General features: G+C 39.3%; 1 protein-coding gene across 2 annotated transcripts in view; it reads left to right on the top strand.

Annotated features, from left to right (window-relative positions):
- The window catches only part of CFAP99 (cilia and flagella associated protein 99), a 58212-nt gene that overhangs the window by 20442 nt on the left and 22905 nt on the right, over nucleotides 1–14865 (top strand). Inside the window, exons 5-9 of one of the 2 annotated variants that reach the window (XM_071556936.1) lie at nucleotides 2408–2520; nucleotides 4686–4866; nucleotides 10341–10421; nucleotides 13613–13678; nucleotides 14604–14663. In XM_071556936.1, the coding sequence (XP_071413037.1) occupies nucleotides 2408–2520; nucleotides 4686–4866; nucleotides 10341–10421; nucleotides 13613–13678; nucleotides 14604–14663 (501 nt within the window). The remainder of the gene's footprint in view (nucleotides 1–2407; nucleotides 2521–4685; nucleotides 4867–10340; nucleotides 10422–13612; nucleotides 13679–14603; nucleotides 14664–14865) is intronic. The other variant, XM_071556938.1, reaches the window with a different exon arrangement.

Here is a 14865-nt window from a genome sequence, read left to right as displayed (position 1 = left end):
CTGTACCTCAGGAGTACATCATGTCATTTATCAATGACATAATTACCCACCTGTCTTAGCACAGGGAGAAATGTTAATAACCAGTACAGGACTGGTGTTGCAGGAGGAGGCCTCAAGGGGTAACAGCCAGCTGTTAAATACAGCAGCCAGAAACCACTGTGTGCCTTTATTATTGTTTCATCTCTTCATCTTGAAGTGGTAGTTGAGTTGCAAGTACTTTGATAGTTACAGAAAATAATTAAGAGATGGAGGCGCAGGGAGAACTGAAACAACAATCCAGAGGTGTAGATTCACATACCACTGTAGTAGAAAACTGACTGAAGCCTCTGAGGATGGATGAGGTATAAAGAGGAATACTGAGGGGGAAACAAAGGGAGGAGTTCAGCTTAATGAAAGCTAGTGAAAGAAAACTGGAGGATTTACAAATCACCACCTGCAGTATTTCTACATCAGCTTCTTCTGTGAGCTCTTTGAATACCTAGAAATTTGAAAGCAGCTTCAAATCTCAGGTCTGCTTCATTTTAAGTATGGTAGCTCATGATCAATCCACCCCTATATACATCCTGGTTTAGATGGGTTTAAAACCACATCTTTTCATAAACTTTGTGTATTTTTTTGCATGGGATGTGTTCTCTGGATTTGTAATCACACATACTGCTGGGATAACTGGATGTCAGATTTTGTTATAATAACTGGTAGAAATAATGTCTATACACTGCATTGTCCTGGTGGAGGGTATGAACTCTGTCCAGACTTCTGACATTGTATTTATACATTACATAAGTACTAATTACTATGTTAGGTGACAAATATAATCCAATATGCTTGTGCTACAGAGGAAGATCCTCCAGAAGGACAAGGAATGACCTTCTAGACCAGTGGGATGAAATGTATCCCTTACCATATACTTAGCAAATTCCATGGAATTGGGAAGCACCAGAAAATACAAGTTCTTCCCAATTCAACAGTTAGTTTATAGTCATGTTTTTAGGGATGAATGATCTTTTTTTGGGTGGTGTGCTGGTAAGCTGGCATCTGCAGTTTTGGGGAGGAGCAGTAGTTTCTAGGCAAGCATGGGAATCCAAGGGGGTAATATTCATCTAGTCCTACAGCGTTGATCAGACTTCTGACTGCTAAAAGCACAATAGGTGAAAGTAAGGCTAAATGTACAGGTTAATTCCTTGGAAATTATCACATCAGGACTATAGATGTCTAGTAGCAGGCTTTCTACACCTGTCAAACACGGGCAGCAAACACCTTGATTCAAATCTGAATGGTTTGCAGCTGAATTATTCACAAAGCTCCGATGCACCTTGTGCCTGGCACCACATTTGAACTAAGCAGCTCCTTGGTAGTCTTGCAGAGCTAAAAACTCAATTCAGAGAGCTGTATGGGTCTGCAGAAACCAATTCAAGACAGGGCTGATGCCGAGCCTGTACTAATAAGCTCTGCAGGTCTCCATTTGAAGCTTCTCAGAGTGACTGCACACTGCTTTCCAGTACTCTCATAATGTCAATATTATTTAGTGTGGGTCTTTTCTCTTAGTGTCATTATTTCAGCGTGATGCTTGTACTTTCATTTCCAAGAATTTTAATGAAAGAGCTAAGGTTCAAGTTTGGAATTTATATTGCTGTAAATGACAGGCTGAATCTGAGTGCTGTTTTTCAAGAGTGTTTCAAAAGGCCAATTGAATAGTTCAAGATTTAAAGAAAGTCTTGTGACCTTCTGGTGAACTGCAGTGGCAAACAAAAGTTCAAATGTTAGTTGCTATTCCTCCAGCATGTAGAACCCTATAATATATGTGTGCCAAATTTCAGTCTTCTAGTTTAATGGGAATAGGACAAATAATTATATTTCAATAAAAGAAGAAAATATATTGTGTATCATTTACTATAGTTTTCAGCAATTCTCCCTGCCCAGTTGCCAGGGAGCTGAAAAGTATTTAAGTAATTCAGTGCAGTGCCAGGCCTGAGATGTTTCTGGGCTTCATCGATCACCTAGTTACAGGTAATCAGAATTTGACTATGGGTATATCAAACTCTGAAACTCTATTGCAAAATTATACTAAAATCAGTGTATTCCACTAGTAATTAATTTTGAATAAAACCTTTTGTTTCACAACGTTTGAAACAAATTATAGATGAATCAACACATCTCTATGTTGAAGCCTCCAGAAGATTTTTTTGCCACTAAAATATTTGATTATCTATTAGTGTTTCACAGAATAGGGCTGAAAGACATGGGAGTTCCACCAACTCAGAAGAATATAAAAATACCCAATTATAATTTCAAAGTAAAATACAAGCTAGTTCATCAGCAGTCTTTGTAGTAAAAGCAACTATCTTTTGTAGTCTTATGAACACTATATCATCAGTATTCATGTTTAAAAGAAACTACTTATTATTAGTTTCTTAGATTCTTCTTCAATAAGTTGCATTTGAACACATGGATAAAAGATGAATGGAGTCACTTCTACGATTCACTGTATGTGAAAGAGAACTTGATTGATCCACTGCTAAGGTAAGTAGAGCTTAGTAGCCTCTAGCCACCTCCAAGTTTAAAAGCTGGGGAAGCTTCCCCTGAAGAGCTCTCCTTTTTCTCTTAAAGTGTTTCTCCTATTGAAGTCACTCAGAACACTTCTTGTCTTCATGAGGCTTTAGTAATCCCTTTCACTTACCCAGAGGCAAGGTTCCCTCATAGAAAAGTTCTTCCACAGCTGTTCTACATTTGCTCCCTGGTGCCCCTGAATGGATCAAACATCATAATCTGAAAAAAACCAACAAATAGAAGGTTCAAATTATCTTACAGACTTAGAGTCATTCCTCATAAGTCACTTCAACATCTATGACATTAAGCATTTCAAAAAATGATGTTTGACTTCTCTGAGTTTGGCTTTATGCACAGACTTGTTTATGCTGAAGGTTGTAAAATCCCTTCTGAGCAAATCAGATAAGCATGTAAACAAGACTTTTAAAATTATTATTTATTTACACAGTTGCAGCATCATTTAGCAGCTTAAATGCTCTGACGTGACAGGTGTGTCCACACATTGGTGAGGCGCTGATACAGTAGTAACAGTTCCCTTGCCAGACTGGAACATTTCCATGTGGACAAACAATAGCTCTGCAGCCTGCTGGGTCACTTTTTCACTGTTTTTACCCACAAGAGATAAATTACAGCAGTGTGGCAGAAATCACACAGCCTCCTCAATGCACTATAGATTAGCCCAGGTGATGGCAAACACTGTTAGACAAAAACATGCTACAAACAATGTCAGCTGAAAAAGAGTTTGCATCTGGTTCTGTCACAATGGGGTGACTGGAATTAATCCTTTCATACTGTGTAGTTTATTAGCACTTCAGCAAATGTATAGCATGGACTTGGCTTGCACTGCTCTGAATTTCACTGAGTTCTACAGGAACCCCAGGGATATATTTGAAGTCAGAATTTGACTCAAAATAGTCAAATTGTAGCAACTTTAATTATAACATATGCTGACAGTAGTATAAAGGTACAGATAGGGAGTTAGAGATACACATCCATATCCACCCAGTTTTCACATGTGCACATGCATGCAGGCACATGCTTGGGCCATTGCTTGTTTCATTAGCACTCAGCTTATCGGAGCTGCCCTTCACAGTCAGTTACACTCAATGCAATGAACCCACATTTTGCCTGGAAGTGGGAAATGTAAGTTATACAAGAATGTTAAAAGACCTGATTTGATTACTGGGTTTGAAACTTCCTTCAGGGGACTGAGCATGCATTGATGAGTTTAGTCAGTTCAGTAGATGACATTCTTTCAAATATGTCTTTGTGTTCCTCTTTCTAATGTCAATGATGTTAATACAAAGTCCTGTTTATTTTAGTGGAGCTACACCACTTGCACAAGTTACTTGCAAGCCTCCTTTTATAATGACAGTACTAGATAAGGTAACAGTCATTTAAATGAATTACTGTAAATCTGCACTGTCAGCTGCTCTTTTAAGTTCTGGGAAAGCTCCATTGCATGTGTAATATCTAAGGATAGGACACGTATAGAGGAGGAATAACTGATACGAACCTTGCACCATAATTAGACTGTGGTACCCTGTTGGTGTCTTACCTTTATTCTGCCCCTTCCTGTCATTCCTTGGAAGAAGTCTGAACCTTCATACAAGCCCAATCCAAACACACAAATCAAAATCATCTTGGCTGCCCCGAGGGTTCACTGAGGGCTCATTTGCTAATACACCAAACTCCTTATGTTTTCTGTTTTTTTATTAGAACTGCTTTGAGACTGATTTGTGTGTGCTCTTTTGGTTGGTACAAGTGACATTATTCAGACCACTGTTTGTTCATAGTCTCTTCATATAAGTATGTTAAGTGTGTAATTAGCTTTTGCCAGCTGCTTTTCTGATTCAGAGTCTGGTCCTGGTGTAAAACAAACTGGCAGCAACAAATAGTTGCCTATTCTGTAAAAACTGTGGCTATTTCACCACCAGTAATCTTAATGCAGCAGCAGCTATCAAGAGGTGAAGTCACACAGTCCAACTAAATCCTGAGTACAGATTAATAGGCCATTTTTATCAAAATTGAATGTCTGAAAGCCTTACAGAATTTGCACCAATGCCAGCCCCTTATAGTGTGTAAGTTTGTATGAAATAAGAAAAAAATAAAATTGAAAAATCTGTTTTTCTTTGAAGATGGCAGCCAAAAGTCCAACTACTGATTGAACAACTCACAAATAAATTAAATAATCTTACTACCACTGTCAAGGCTTCAACAGTCACTCAGCCAAAGGAATTTAATTTGACTGTGCCCAAACCACGTGCCATTCCTCTGCCTCTGCCAATGCATCTGCCAGTACTGGAAAAAAGGCGACCTGTAAGTTGATTTATGATTTGAAAGACACTAAATTTTATGTATGCTTGTGCACAAAATCTTGGTAGGAGAGTTAATAATCTCTTTAAACTAATAATAGAAAATCTACAACCTTTGACAGATCAAAAATTACTTTGGCAATAATGGATGTTATTGAAGGTCAGATTTCTAAAACATCCAACAAGAAACTAATTCTTTTCATGTCAGTGAATGTTGTGTAAGCAAATTGTAAGCCAAACAGAGGATGGTTTTTGTAGTCATTTTGTGACTTTCAGAGGTAGAACTACAAAATGGGTATAAATTGATGGCAGCATTGATACAAGTGTTTGTGACAGTCCTTGGATTTGTAAGATGTTTGCTTTGGATAATGCACCAAAGCAGGTAAGAAAAGAACATTCAAATGAAAATGTTTTATAAACTTGGACTTTTTGTAGATGAACTCTCTTTAAAATAAATGGAAAAGCAATTTCACTAGAAATGAGATGGACTTTAAGTGTGCAGCTTCTCACTGAGGGTGGAATTTTATTCCTCTGTAATTGTATTAGTGCTGAATCTCTAAAGTTAAAGTTTTTCAGTTTACATTCATTGGCCATCTGCAAATGAGACTAGATGTATCTTTGATATGCTAAATTGTTATTTTGCTCATTGTGTCAGATTGTGGTTCAGTTACACTGGTACAAATCAGAGCCCCACAACGGGATGTGGGATCATGCTGCCATGACTAACCTGATAGGGACTCCCAAATCATCTGTATTTAAATGCAGTGGGAAGTGAGCTTGGAAATCATAGATTTGGGCGTTATCTGCCACCTTGTATTAGCACTTCAGGTTTTAAATAATACATGTGTTGAATGCTCTTAGAAACCATTTACATCATAGAATGACAGAGCAATTTAATGGAAGTGTGTTCTATGGTTAATGGGATTTTACATTGAAATAGCTTAATACCAGGCTCTAAAAACCTGCATTTAATAACTACTTAATCAGTATAGGAATGAGTCATGTTGCTGTCATTTTAGAACCTTTATGCTGTGCAGCCCCTCTTAGAATAAATTTGCTTTAATGCAGATGCATTTAGTGAAGTTCATTTGTGTTGTTAGAGTTATACTAAATTTGGTTTACATTGTAGCCAGGTCTGCAAATTTAAAGCTTGTGTGAATCTAAAACCAATAGTGTAGTAGTGACATATGCTGTTCTCATTTCTGTACCTATCTCAGCAAATTAAGTTTTACTTTAATTTGCCATGTTGTTACCAGTATCACCATTTTACGTTCTGAAATGAAGAGAGACTGAACAGACAAGCTCAGACGGCAAGAAAGAGTCAGTAAAGTGAGAGCCAGCTGTAGGTTTCACTACTGTGTCATGGAGAGTTATAGATATTTGAGAGGAATGCACAGAAATAAAGCTCTTGAGATTACATCCCACAGACTGCTGAGGAAATGTTCTCATTCATTTTCTCACAAAGGTGTTCATTTTATGAGATACTGTTTTTTCTCATGGTTCTCATCCACCTGTCAAAGAACTTGTCCAGTGGAATATCAGCAGGGACTGTTGCAATCCCCACCTACAGGCGTAGTTACTGCTCCACGCTGGAACAGCTGGACAGATTCAATTGGAGGTGTCTGGATTTTGAGCACTAAGTTATTTCATCCCTATGGTGAAACTAATTTATTCTGATTAATGTGATTATTATTTTAGGTATTTCTTTACAGTAATATTTTAGATATTTCTTTCTTTCCAAGTAAGCTAGGATGTATCACATAGGTTATGTTCAGGAGCTGGGGTGGCACTGCCATCCTATGCACTGAACACACAATTCCTTCACAGGAGAGGACTGGCATGTGGGTCATTGCAGAAGGCAGGGTAGTTGTCTTAGTGACCTAGAACAAGATGGGATTCCACACTAGCCTGGAAAAGTTCCGTTGGAGTAACACAAGTCTAGGAGGTTAGGATAATCATTCATCATCATAAACATTCATCAGAAATTAGGGACACTAAGTGAAAAATTTGCTGATGACACCAAGTTGGGAGGGAGTGTCAATCTGCTGGAAGGCAGGAGGGCTCTGCAGAGGGATCTGGATAGACTTGAGAGATGGGCTGATTCCACTGGGATGAAGTTCAATAAGGCCAAGTGCCGGGTCCTGCACTTTGGCCACAACAACCCCCTGCAGTGCTACAGGCTGGGCACAGAGTGGCTGGAGAGCAGCCAGGCAGAAAGGGACCTTGGGGTACTAACTGACAGGAAGCTCAACATGAGCCAACAGTGTGCCCAGGTGGCCAAGAAGGCCAATGGGATCCTGTCCTGTATCAAAAATAGTGTGGCCAGCAGGCCCAGGGCAGTGACCATTTCCCTGTACTCTGCGTTGGTGAGGCCACACCTTGAGTGTTGTGTTCAGTTCTGGGCCCCTCAGTTCAGGAAAGAGATTGAGGGGCTGGAGTGGGTCCAGAGAAGAGCAACAAGGCTGGGGAAGGGACTGGAGCACAAGTCCTATGGGGAGAGGCTGAGGGAGCTGGGGTTGTTTAGTCTGGAGAAGAGGCAGCTCAGGGGAGACCTCATCACTGTCTAGAACTACCTGAAGGGAAGTTCTATCCAGGTGGGGGTTGGTCTCTTCTCCCAGGCACTGAGCAATAGGACAAGGGGGCACGGGCTCAAGCTCTGCCAGGGGAAATTTAAGTTGGAGATCAGAAAAAAATTCTTTCTAGAGAGAGTAATCAGGCATTGGAATGGCGTGCCCAGAGAGGGGTTGGATTCCCCATCCCTGGAGGTTTTTAAACTGAGATTGGCCGTGGCACTGAGTGCCATGATCTGGTAAATGGACTGGAGTTGGACCAAGGGTTGGAGTTGATGATCTCGGAGGTCTTTTCCAACCCAGTCAATTCTATGACTCTATGATTGATTCTATAAAAAAGGAAAAACATTTTAATTTTGAAATTTAATAATGAAACAATTCACTCTAAATATTTGGTGTAAAGGTTATAAATTCTTGTCTCCACTGGCCTTTGCACACAAACACATGGATGCAGACACAAGTATGCACATATGCATACACACATTCATAAATACAATTCTACAAAGGTGTCCTTTACCTGAAAGTTTGCAAAGGAGATAAATGGAGACATGTGCTTAAACCTGATAACATGCTAAATTATTTGGACACATTTAACTTCCTTGGATATCTTGGTCTGGAGTAACAAATAAAATCAATTCTTTTAATATCTGCACTATACTAGAATAATAAGATTATGCAATGATTTTATTTTTAGATTTTTTATAAACCAATAATATATTTAAAAAAAACCAAAAAGACTGCAATGGAATGTTCTTGTAACACAATTCAGCCAAATTGAATGTATTTTTTAGATATTTTTATTGTTATTTCAGCTGTGCTTCATGAATGAAATTGCTGGTGATTTAAAATAGTTAAATGGGTGAAATCATTTAGCCAATACAGGGGATTTTCTTTGTAAATTTACAAACCAAACAATATATTTATGATCTCCTTATGTATAAAAATAGAAACTCTTAATACAATATCATTGCATTAGCTTGTCCTTTTCCATCTTAAAACCGTAACTTTAAAAAATAGAAGAGTGATGACTACCAAATTTAAAAGTGATTATTCATTTTGTTCTTCCTTAAACTTCTTGTGGTACCGACTCCCTAAATAAACCCTGGCTCAGAGATACCCACACAGCCTATGTGAGCCTGACCACTGGCTGGAGACGGAGAGCAAGGGTAGTGTTTTACACCCAGCCCCCTTTTTCACATTTGGATTAAGTAGGGACAGTCTTTTTGATCTCTCTGTTGCTGGAATTTACAATTTAGTTAATAGTGACTTCTTACCCTCTTCCAGCAACTGGGTAATGGCTGTAATGTCTTATCTGTCTGCTAAGAACTCATGCCATGGTGTCTAAGGGCTAAATTACAAGGCTAAGAACGTTTTTGAAACAGAGCTGATTGAAAAGTCTTCTTCTTAAATTACTCAGAATAAGCATAGCTGTTTCTGAGGAGAGATTTGCAGCTCACAGTGGCAGATGATGGAGTTTTGCAGGTAAAGCACATGACTAGGAAGAAGAGTGAAATAAACTGATACTCACTGCCTGTGCAAAGCTTTGCAAATCCTCTGGGCTTTAATTTCTCCATCTATAAAAGCATAATCAAAATTCGATACTGCTGGGAAACACTTTCACTTCTGCTTCACTTAAAAAGCTCACAAAAATACCTGAGCAGTCTCACCAGTGCATTTCATTGCCAGCTGCTTCTGTTTGTGCTTTTGTTTTACCTGTACATAAAGATGTCACGTAGCAGAGGCGGTAGAAAGCCCATCAGATTCATGACTTTTTGAAAGTATAGGTCTTTATATAGCCCAGTAGATGGGATCCACATGTTCCCTACACTGATCTCCAGTATAATACAGATTATACATTTTGTCCATTAATTCTTTAAATAATTTTATAACTTCTAATTGAGCTAGAACATTTTTAGCAAGATAAATATTTAAGCAGATGTCCACTAAACTGTCAGACTATCTCACCCACATAGGAAGGAGACATTCAGTCTATTTTCAGAGTTTGCTCTGGGCAAAATTTATTGCTCTAGCAAATACTAAAATCTCCCCAAAGTTCCTAGTCTCCTGTTGATCCATATGACAGCCACATTGCCATTTCCTGTACATTTTAGCTGTAGTGCTTTCTGGCATGTGAATCCTTTCCCAAATCTTTGACTAATGCTAGGAGGGCCCTTTCAGTCCTCTGCCTTCAAACATTTAATCCACACCTCCAGTGGTTTTCTCTTATAGGGACATTGGGACAGCCCTGGTAAACCAGAGCAAAGGCTCATTTTTCCCAGTGTATTTTTTCCAGCAGTGGCTAAACACAGATGGCTGGGAAAACCAGAGGGATAGTACAAGCAGAGCTGCTTCTGTCTCCAACTGTCTTCTCAGTCTCCCACCATTTCAGCTCTAAGACTTCCTGGGAGTTAAACTTTAAAGGATTTCTCTTCCCTAAACTTGGTTGGAGTCTCTGTAACTTGTTGCTACTACCACACACAGTGCCAGAGAGCTCCACAGCTCAGCTCTGTTCAGCTGCCCTATCTGGCTCTCAGTGCTGTGAAACTGAAGTTTATGAGATGCCAAACAGAACTGTTCCCATTCTGGCAACATTTTCTCCTCTCTGATAGGACCTATAGGACTTATTATTGCTTTAGCCTTTCTTGTACTAGTTTCAATTTTTTTTCTTTCTGATCATTTGACCAGGGCTTGTATTACATTAGGTGGGACTGAAAAGGCTGGGTAGTCCCAGCTAATTGGAATCTGTCCCTGTCTTCTACAGTGGCACTAATAGAAAAGAATCAATATTTAAAAAATAGTTGCTGCTTTTCTGTGGTAAAAGTGAATGTGGGTTTTTTTCCCCTGCAAGAATGTGTCACTGGCAATATTCTATATCCTGTGTCTTAAAGATTTTTCTCCTTAAATGTAGGTTCCTCCAAGCACCTACAAACCTCCAAAGGAAAAAAAGCAACTAGAGGAAATCAAAGAAAAAAATCTCCAAAAAGCAAACGTAAGTGTATTATGTTCTTGTTCTACTTTTTCCTTTCTTCTAAACTTGTTCTTCCGTATTATTCATCTTCACAAATCTTAGAACTTTATCTGAAACTTGTCTGCTTTTGCATGTTATTAGCTGTGGCTCTTTCTCTATAGAGTCATGAAGTTTGTATCCTCTATTCTGTTCTAGCACCCTTTCCCCATCCTCTTTATGTTATTATCAATTGTCTGAGACAAGGTCCATTTTTGAGTCACGATACAAGTACCACATGAGAAATTTTGCAAGTAGCCATGTAAGGTAGCAGAAACACAATTACTTTCTTCTCTTCCCAGGCTTGAAATAGTTTGATGGTTCTTTTACTCCCACAGGAAATGTGGATATTTAAGATATTCAGTTATTAATTAAGGCTTCAAATTATAAAATATGTTCAATATTTTTTTTGTTTTCTGTAGTAACTGATAAATAACTACATGTCATCACCCACTGTTTTCCAATATCAGCAGATTCTGACTTCTTTTTAGTGCAGACTTCATACCCTTTCCTTCAGCAGCTGAGAGAGTGGGAAGTCATCCTGGTTTGTAAAGAAGCAGAGTACATGGTCTGTGTGTTAAGAGAGCAGGAGGGAGGCCTGGAAAAACAAACATCTAGTTATTTGGTCCAGACTTTGACAGGAATCTTGTTCAATGAGTTAGCTCCTGTCATAGCTAAAGCAGATCGTTATCATCTTCTCCTTGGAAAGGACTTAAATTAAATGTCCATTTCCTCTTTCTTTCTCCATCCCCACAATGCAGTCCATATCCAATCCAATAACAGAATAAGCTTGATAAAAGGTATTGCCATGTGACTTTTTTTATCTGCACTCTCCCACCTCCATTCTGAAAATGCCTGACTCCAGTTTCCACTGGGCAGTGCAAGTCCATTCATCGCTGGTCTGGGCTCTCCTCCTGTCCCTGTGAAAGGGGCATTGGATTCTGTTCCTAAACTATAGTAAATGCTTTAACATGGCATAGATTCTAGGGGGATAAACTTTGCATTCCTTTTGCTGGCCTGTCACATTACCTATGCTTGATATTTCATTATAAAACAACAGAACATTATTTTTTATCCTTTTATTTCCATATTGTAGAGGAAGCACGTGTCTATTTGTCTGTGTGTGTATTTGTACATTATAAACTTCCTAGGAGAACTAGGAAGAGAAGGCCAAATATCACAGTGCCTAAACTGACAGAAATCCATGACAACTTTAAAAATCACTTTATAACCAGCCACATTCTTCAGTAGAGAAAATGCATGAACACAAGAAACAAAGGAAAACCACCACAGAAATTATAGCTGCAATAACAGCAGTTTTTGCCGCCTCTGGAAATGTTATAAAAGGCATCCAAAGCATTCACAAAGGTCAGTTCTCTAGACAGTTTGCTAAGCAAGCTGAACTGATGGGTCCTAACAGAAATATGCATTTAAAATGCCATTTGTTTCATAGCATTTTTGCAGAAGCTGTAGCCGCCATTATAAAAACCGTGTCTGAGCATCTGTGACGAGTGAGAACATTGGAAGCCACGCTCCAGACAGTTATGGAAGCACTGATGTTATCAGCTGCTGCCCAGAAAGCCATTAGAAAAAACAGTCTGTGTTTCACAGCTTTGATTAGAACTTTGGTTTACAACTAAAAGAAATATCCAAAAACTAGAAATGTGGTTCCCTGTACTTCCCCCTTTAAAATGACTGGGAGAATTACTGCCAGGGGTGTGCCATTGGAGCAACCCCTGGTGCTGTGATGCTCTGATCATAACCTTCTAATGTAGCTCAAAAACAAAGCTATTGTTTGTCAGCTATGTGGAAATAGTTGCTACCAATGGTACTATTGTGCCATGGATAATTACAGTGCTTGTAAGTTGAAATCTGGGTGAGCAACATGTTTCATACGGATGGATCTATCAAAGTCCTGATGTCCTGTGTAGAGGATACAACCAGGCAGAACTGTGTAGAAAATCAAGCGTTGCTTACTTAAGTCTTTAATCAGGAATGAAAATTCATATAAATACTAAGTCAAGCTTGCGGGACCCATGTTGGTACCAGTGTTAATAATGTCTTCATTAATGACACAAATGAAGGGATTAAATGCAGCCTCAGCATATTTGCAGATGACACCAAGACCCAAGTGGTGCTGTTGACACTCCTGAAGGATGGACTGCCATCCAGAGGGACCTGAACAGGCTTGAGAAATGGCCCATGGGAGTTTGTACAAGACCAAGTGCAAGGTGCTGGGTCAGAGTGACACCTGTTACCAGTCCAGGCTGGGGGATGAACAGACTGAGAGCAGCCCTGCTGAGAAGGACTGGGGGATGCCGGTGGGTGAGAGGTTGGACATGAGCCAGCAATGTGCGCTTGCAGCCCAGAGAGCCAGCTGTGTTCTGGGCTGTATCAACAGCAGCATGGGCAGCAGGTGAAGGAGGGGATTCTGCCCCCTGCTCCCCTCTAGTGAGACCCACCTGGAGTCCTGCATCCAGCTCGGCATGGGAAGGACATTGACCTGTTGGAGCAAGTCCAGAGCAGGACCACCAAGATGATTAGAGGGATGAAGCACCTCTCCTATGAGGAAAGGCTGAGAGAATTGGAATTGTTCAACCTGGAGAAGAGAAGGCTTTGGTGTGACCTACTTGTGGCCTTCTAGTTCCTGAAAGGAGCCACAAAAAAGATGGAGAGAAACTTTTGACAAGGACATGTAGTGACAGGACAAGGGAGAATGGCTTCAAACTGAAAGAGAGTAGGTCTAGATTGGATATTAGGATGAAATGCTTCACTGTGAGGGTAGTGAGGCACTGGCACAGATTGCTCAGAGAAATTGTCTGCCCCATCCATGATGATGTTCAAGGCCAGGCTAGATGGGGCTCTGAGCAACCTGGTCTAGGGAAAGGTGTCCTTGTCCATGGCAGGGGGATTGGAACAAGATGACACAAGACATTCTATGATTCTGGGAATAGACCCTGAGATTAGCTCAGTTGGTTACAGCACAGTGCAAATGCCAATGTTGTGGGTTTGATCCCCCTATGGGCCATACACCTACGAGTTGGATTTGATGATCCTTGTGGATCCCTTCCAACTCAGAATATTCTGTGAAAATAGTGGTTAGGCTGCAACACTTTTTGAGACATGAAATTATTCTTAAATGAACCACACATTTAAGTTAATTGTTTTAATTGCAGGATCTGCTCGTGAAAGCAAATACAGACCGGTTCAGGTGTGCAACCATGAAGTCTGAAAAGAGAGAGGTATGCTACAAAATACTTTCTTACCTAAAAATCCCCCAGTATGAAGATGAAAAATTACTGGAGTATTTAAAGCTATCTCAGAGTATTTGAAAAATTATGTTTATTTGGGCTTAGGAATTATGTGCCATGATTTATAGCTCTACTGTCATTTCACATCCTTATACCAACATTTGCCTCTTTGGATGGACCATGGACAACCCCCTTTTTTTATACTTCTGGTGATGCTCTATTATTCTCCTTATTTTGAGACAAGCAGCCTTTCTGTGAAACGCCTCCAGCAAGTCTCCAAACTGGCAATATTTCTCTAAATCCACATATTATTTTTCCATTAACTTTTATGCCTATTCATATGGAATTCTTGCTTTGGTTGATTCCCAGTTCACAGTTATGTCACCATACTATGTATATAATATATGCTTTTCAGCATCGCTGCTGCATATTCTATTCACTGTGTTCATCCCCATGGTACCAAACAGTTTCACATCAGTATCTATAGCTAACATCATAAAATTAAATTAATAACCATCAGTAGAATTCTACCATTAATTAATAATTCCGTGAAGTGTGCTTTGATACCCTCTTTTATCCTCCCAGCATCTATCTCAGTTAAAAGCTGAATATATTCATATATATAAGTAATATTTCATAGTCAAAAAAGCATAATTGTTACTTATTAGCACTATTTTAGTCAATAAATTTTAGTTAATGTTTGGACCTACCTTTCTATGGTCATTTGATATGAAATATTCCCACTAAATTGGGTGTACAGAGCAAGTTTTTGTGACTGTAACAATTCCAAAATATGTCCCCTATGTATTTGTTACTCCAGATGAATATTCAAGTGTTATTTTTTACAAATATCTAGTATTTTTTGCTGAAAATCTGTTTCTGAAATGAACCCATATATTTTTGCCTTGAACTGTAGAGCACACATGACAGTATGAAGAGTAAACCACCATGCAGGGCTCAGAAGATCCAAAGCAAGGTGAGAAACCTTTAAGGAACTGCTGTTAGATGTACTTGAAAAATCTGGAGTGAAAAACACACATGCAGTTTCTGTGGTGACACAAACTCTATCAGAATCCATATTTTACACTGAGGTCTGTGGCCAAGAGCATGAGATAGATCAGTCTGTGGCTCATGATTTTGTTCTATGCACCATTAACAATCCACAAAGAAACGGTCAG

Source organism: Pithys albifrons, chromosome 5 (assembly GCF_047495875.1).
Source record: "Pithys albifrons albifrons isolate INPA30051 chromosome 5, PitAlb_v1, whole genome shotgun sequence".
In the NCBI taxonomy this organism is placed as follows: domain Eukaryota; kingdom Metazoa; phylum Chordata; class Aves; order Passeriformes; family Thamnophilidae; genus Pithys; species Pithys albifrons.
This window is presented reverse-complemented; position numbering and strand designations above follow the sequence as displayed.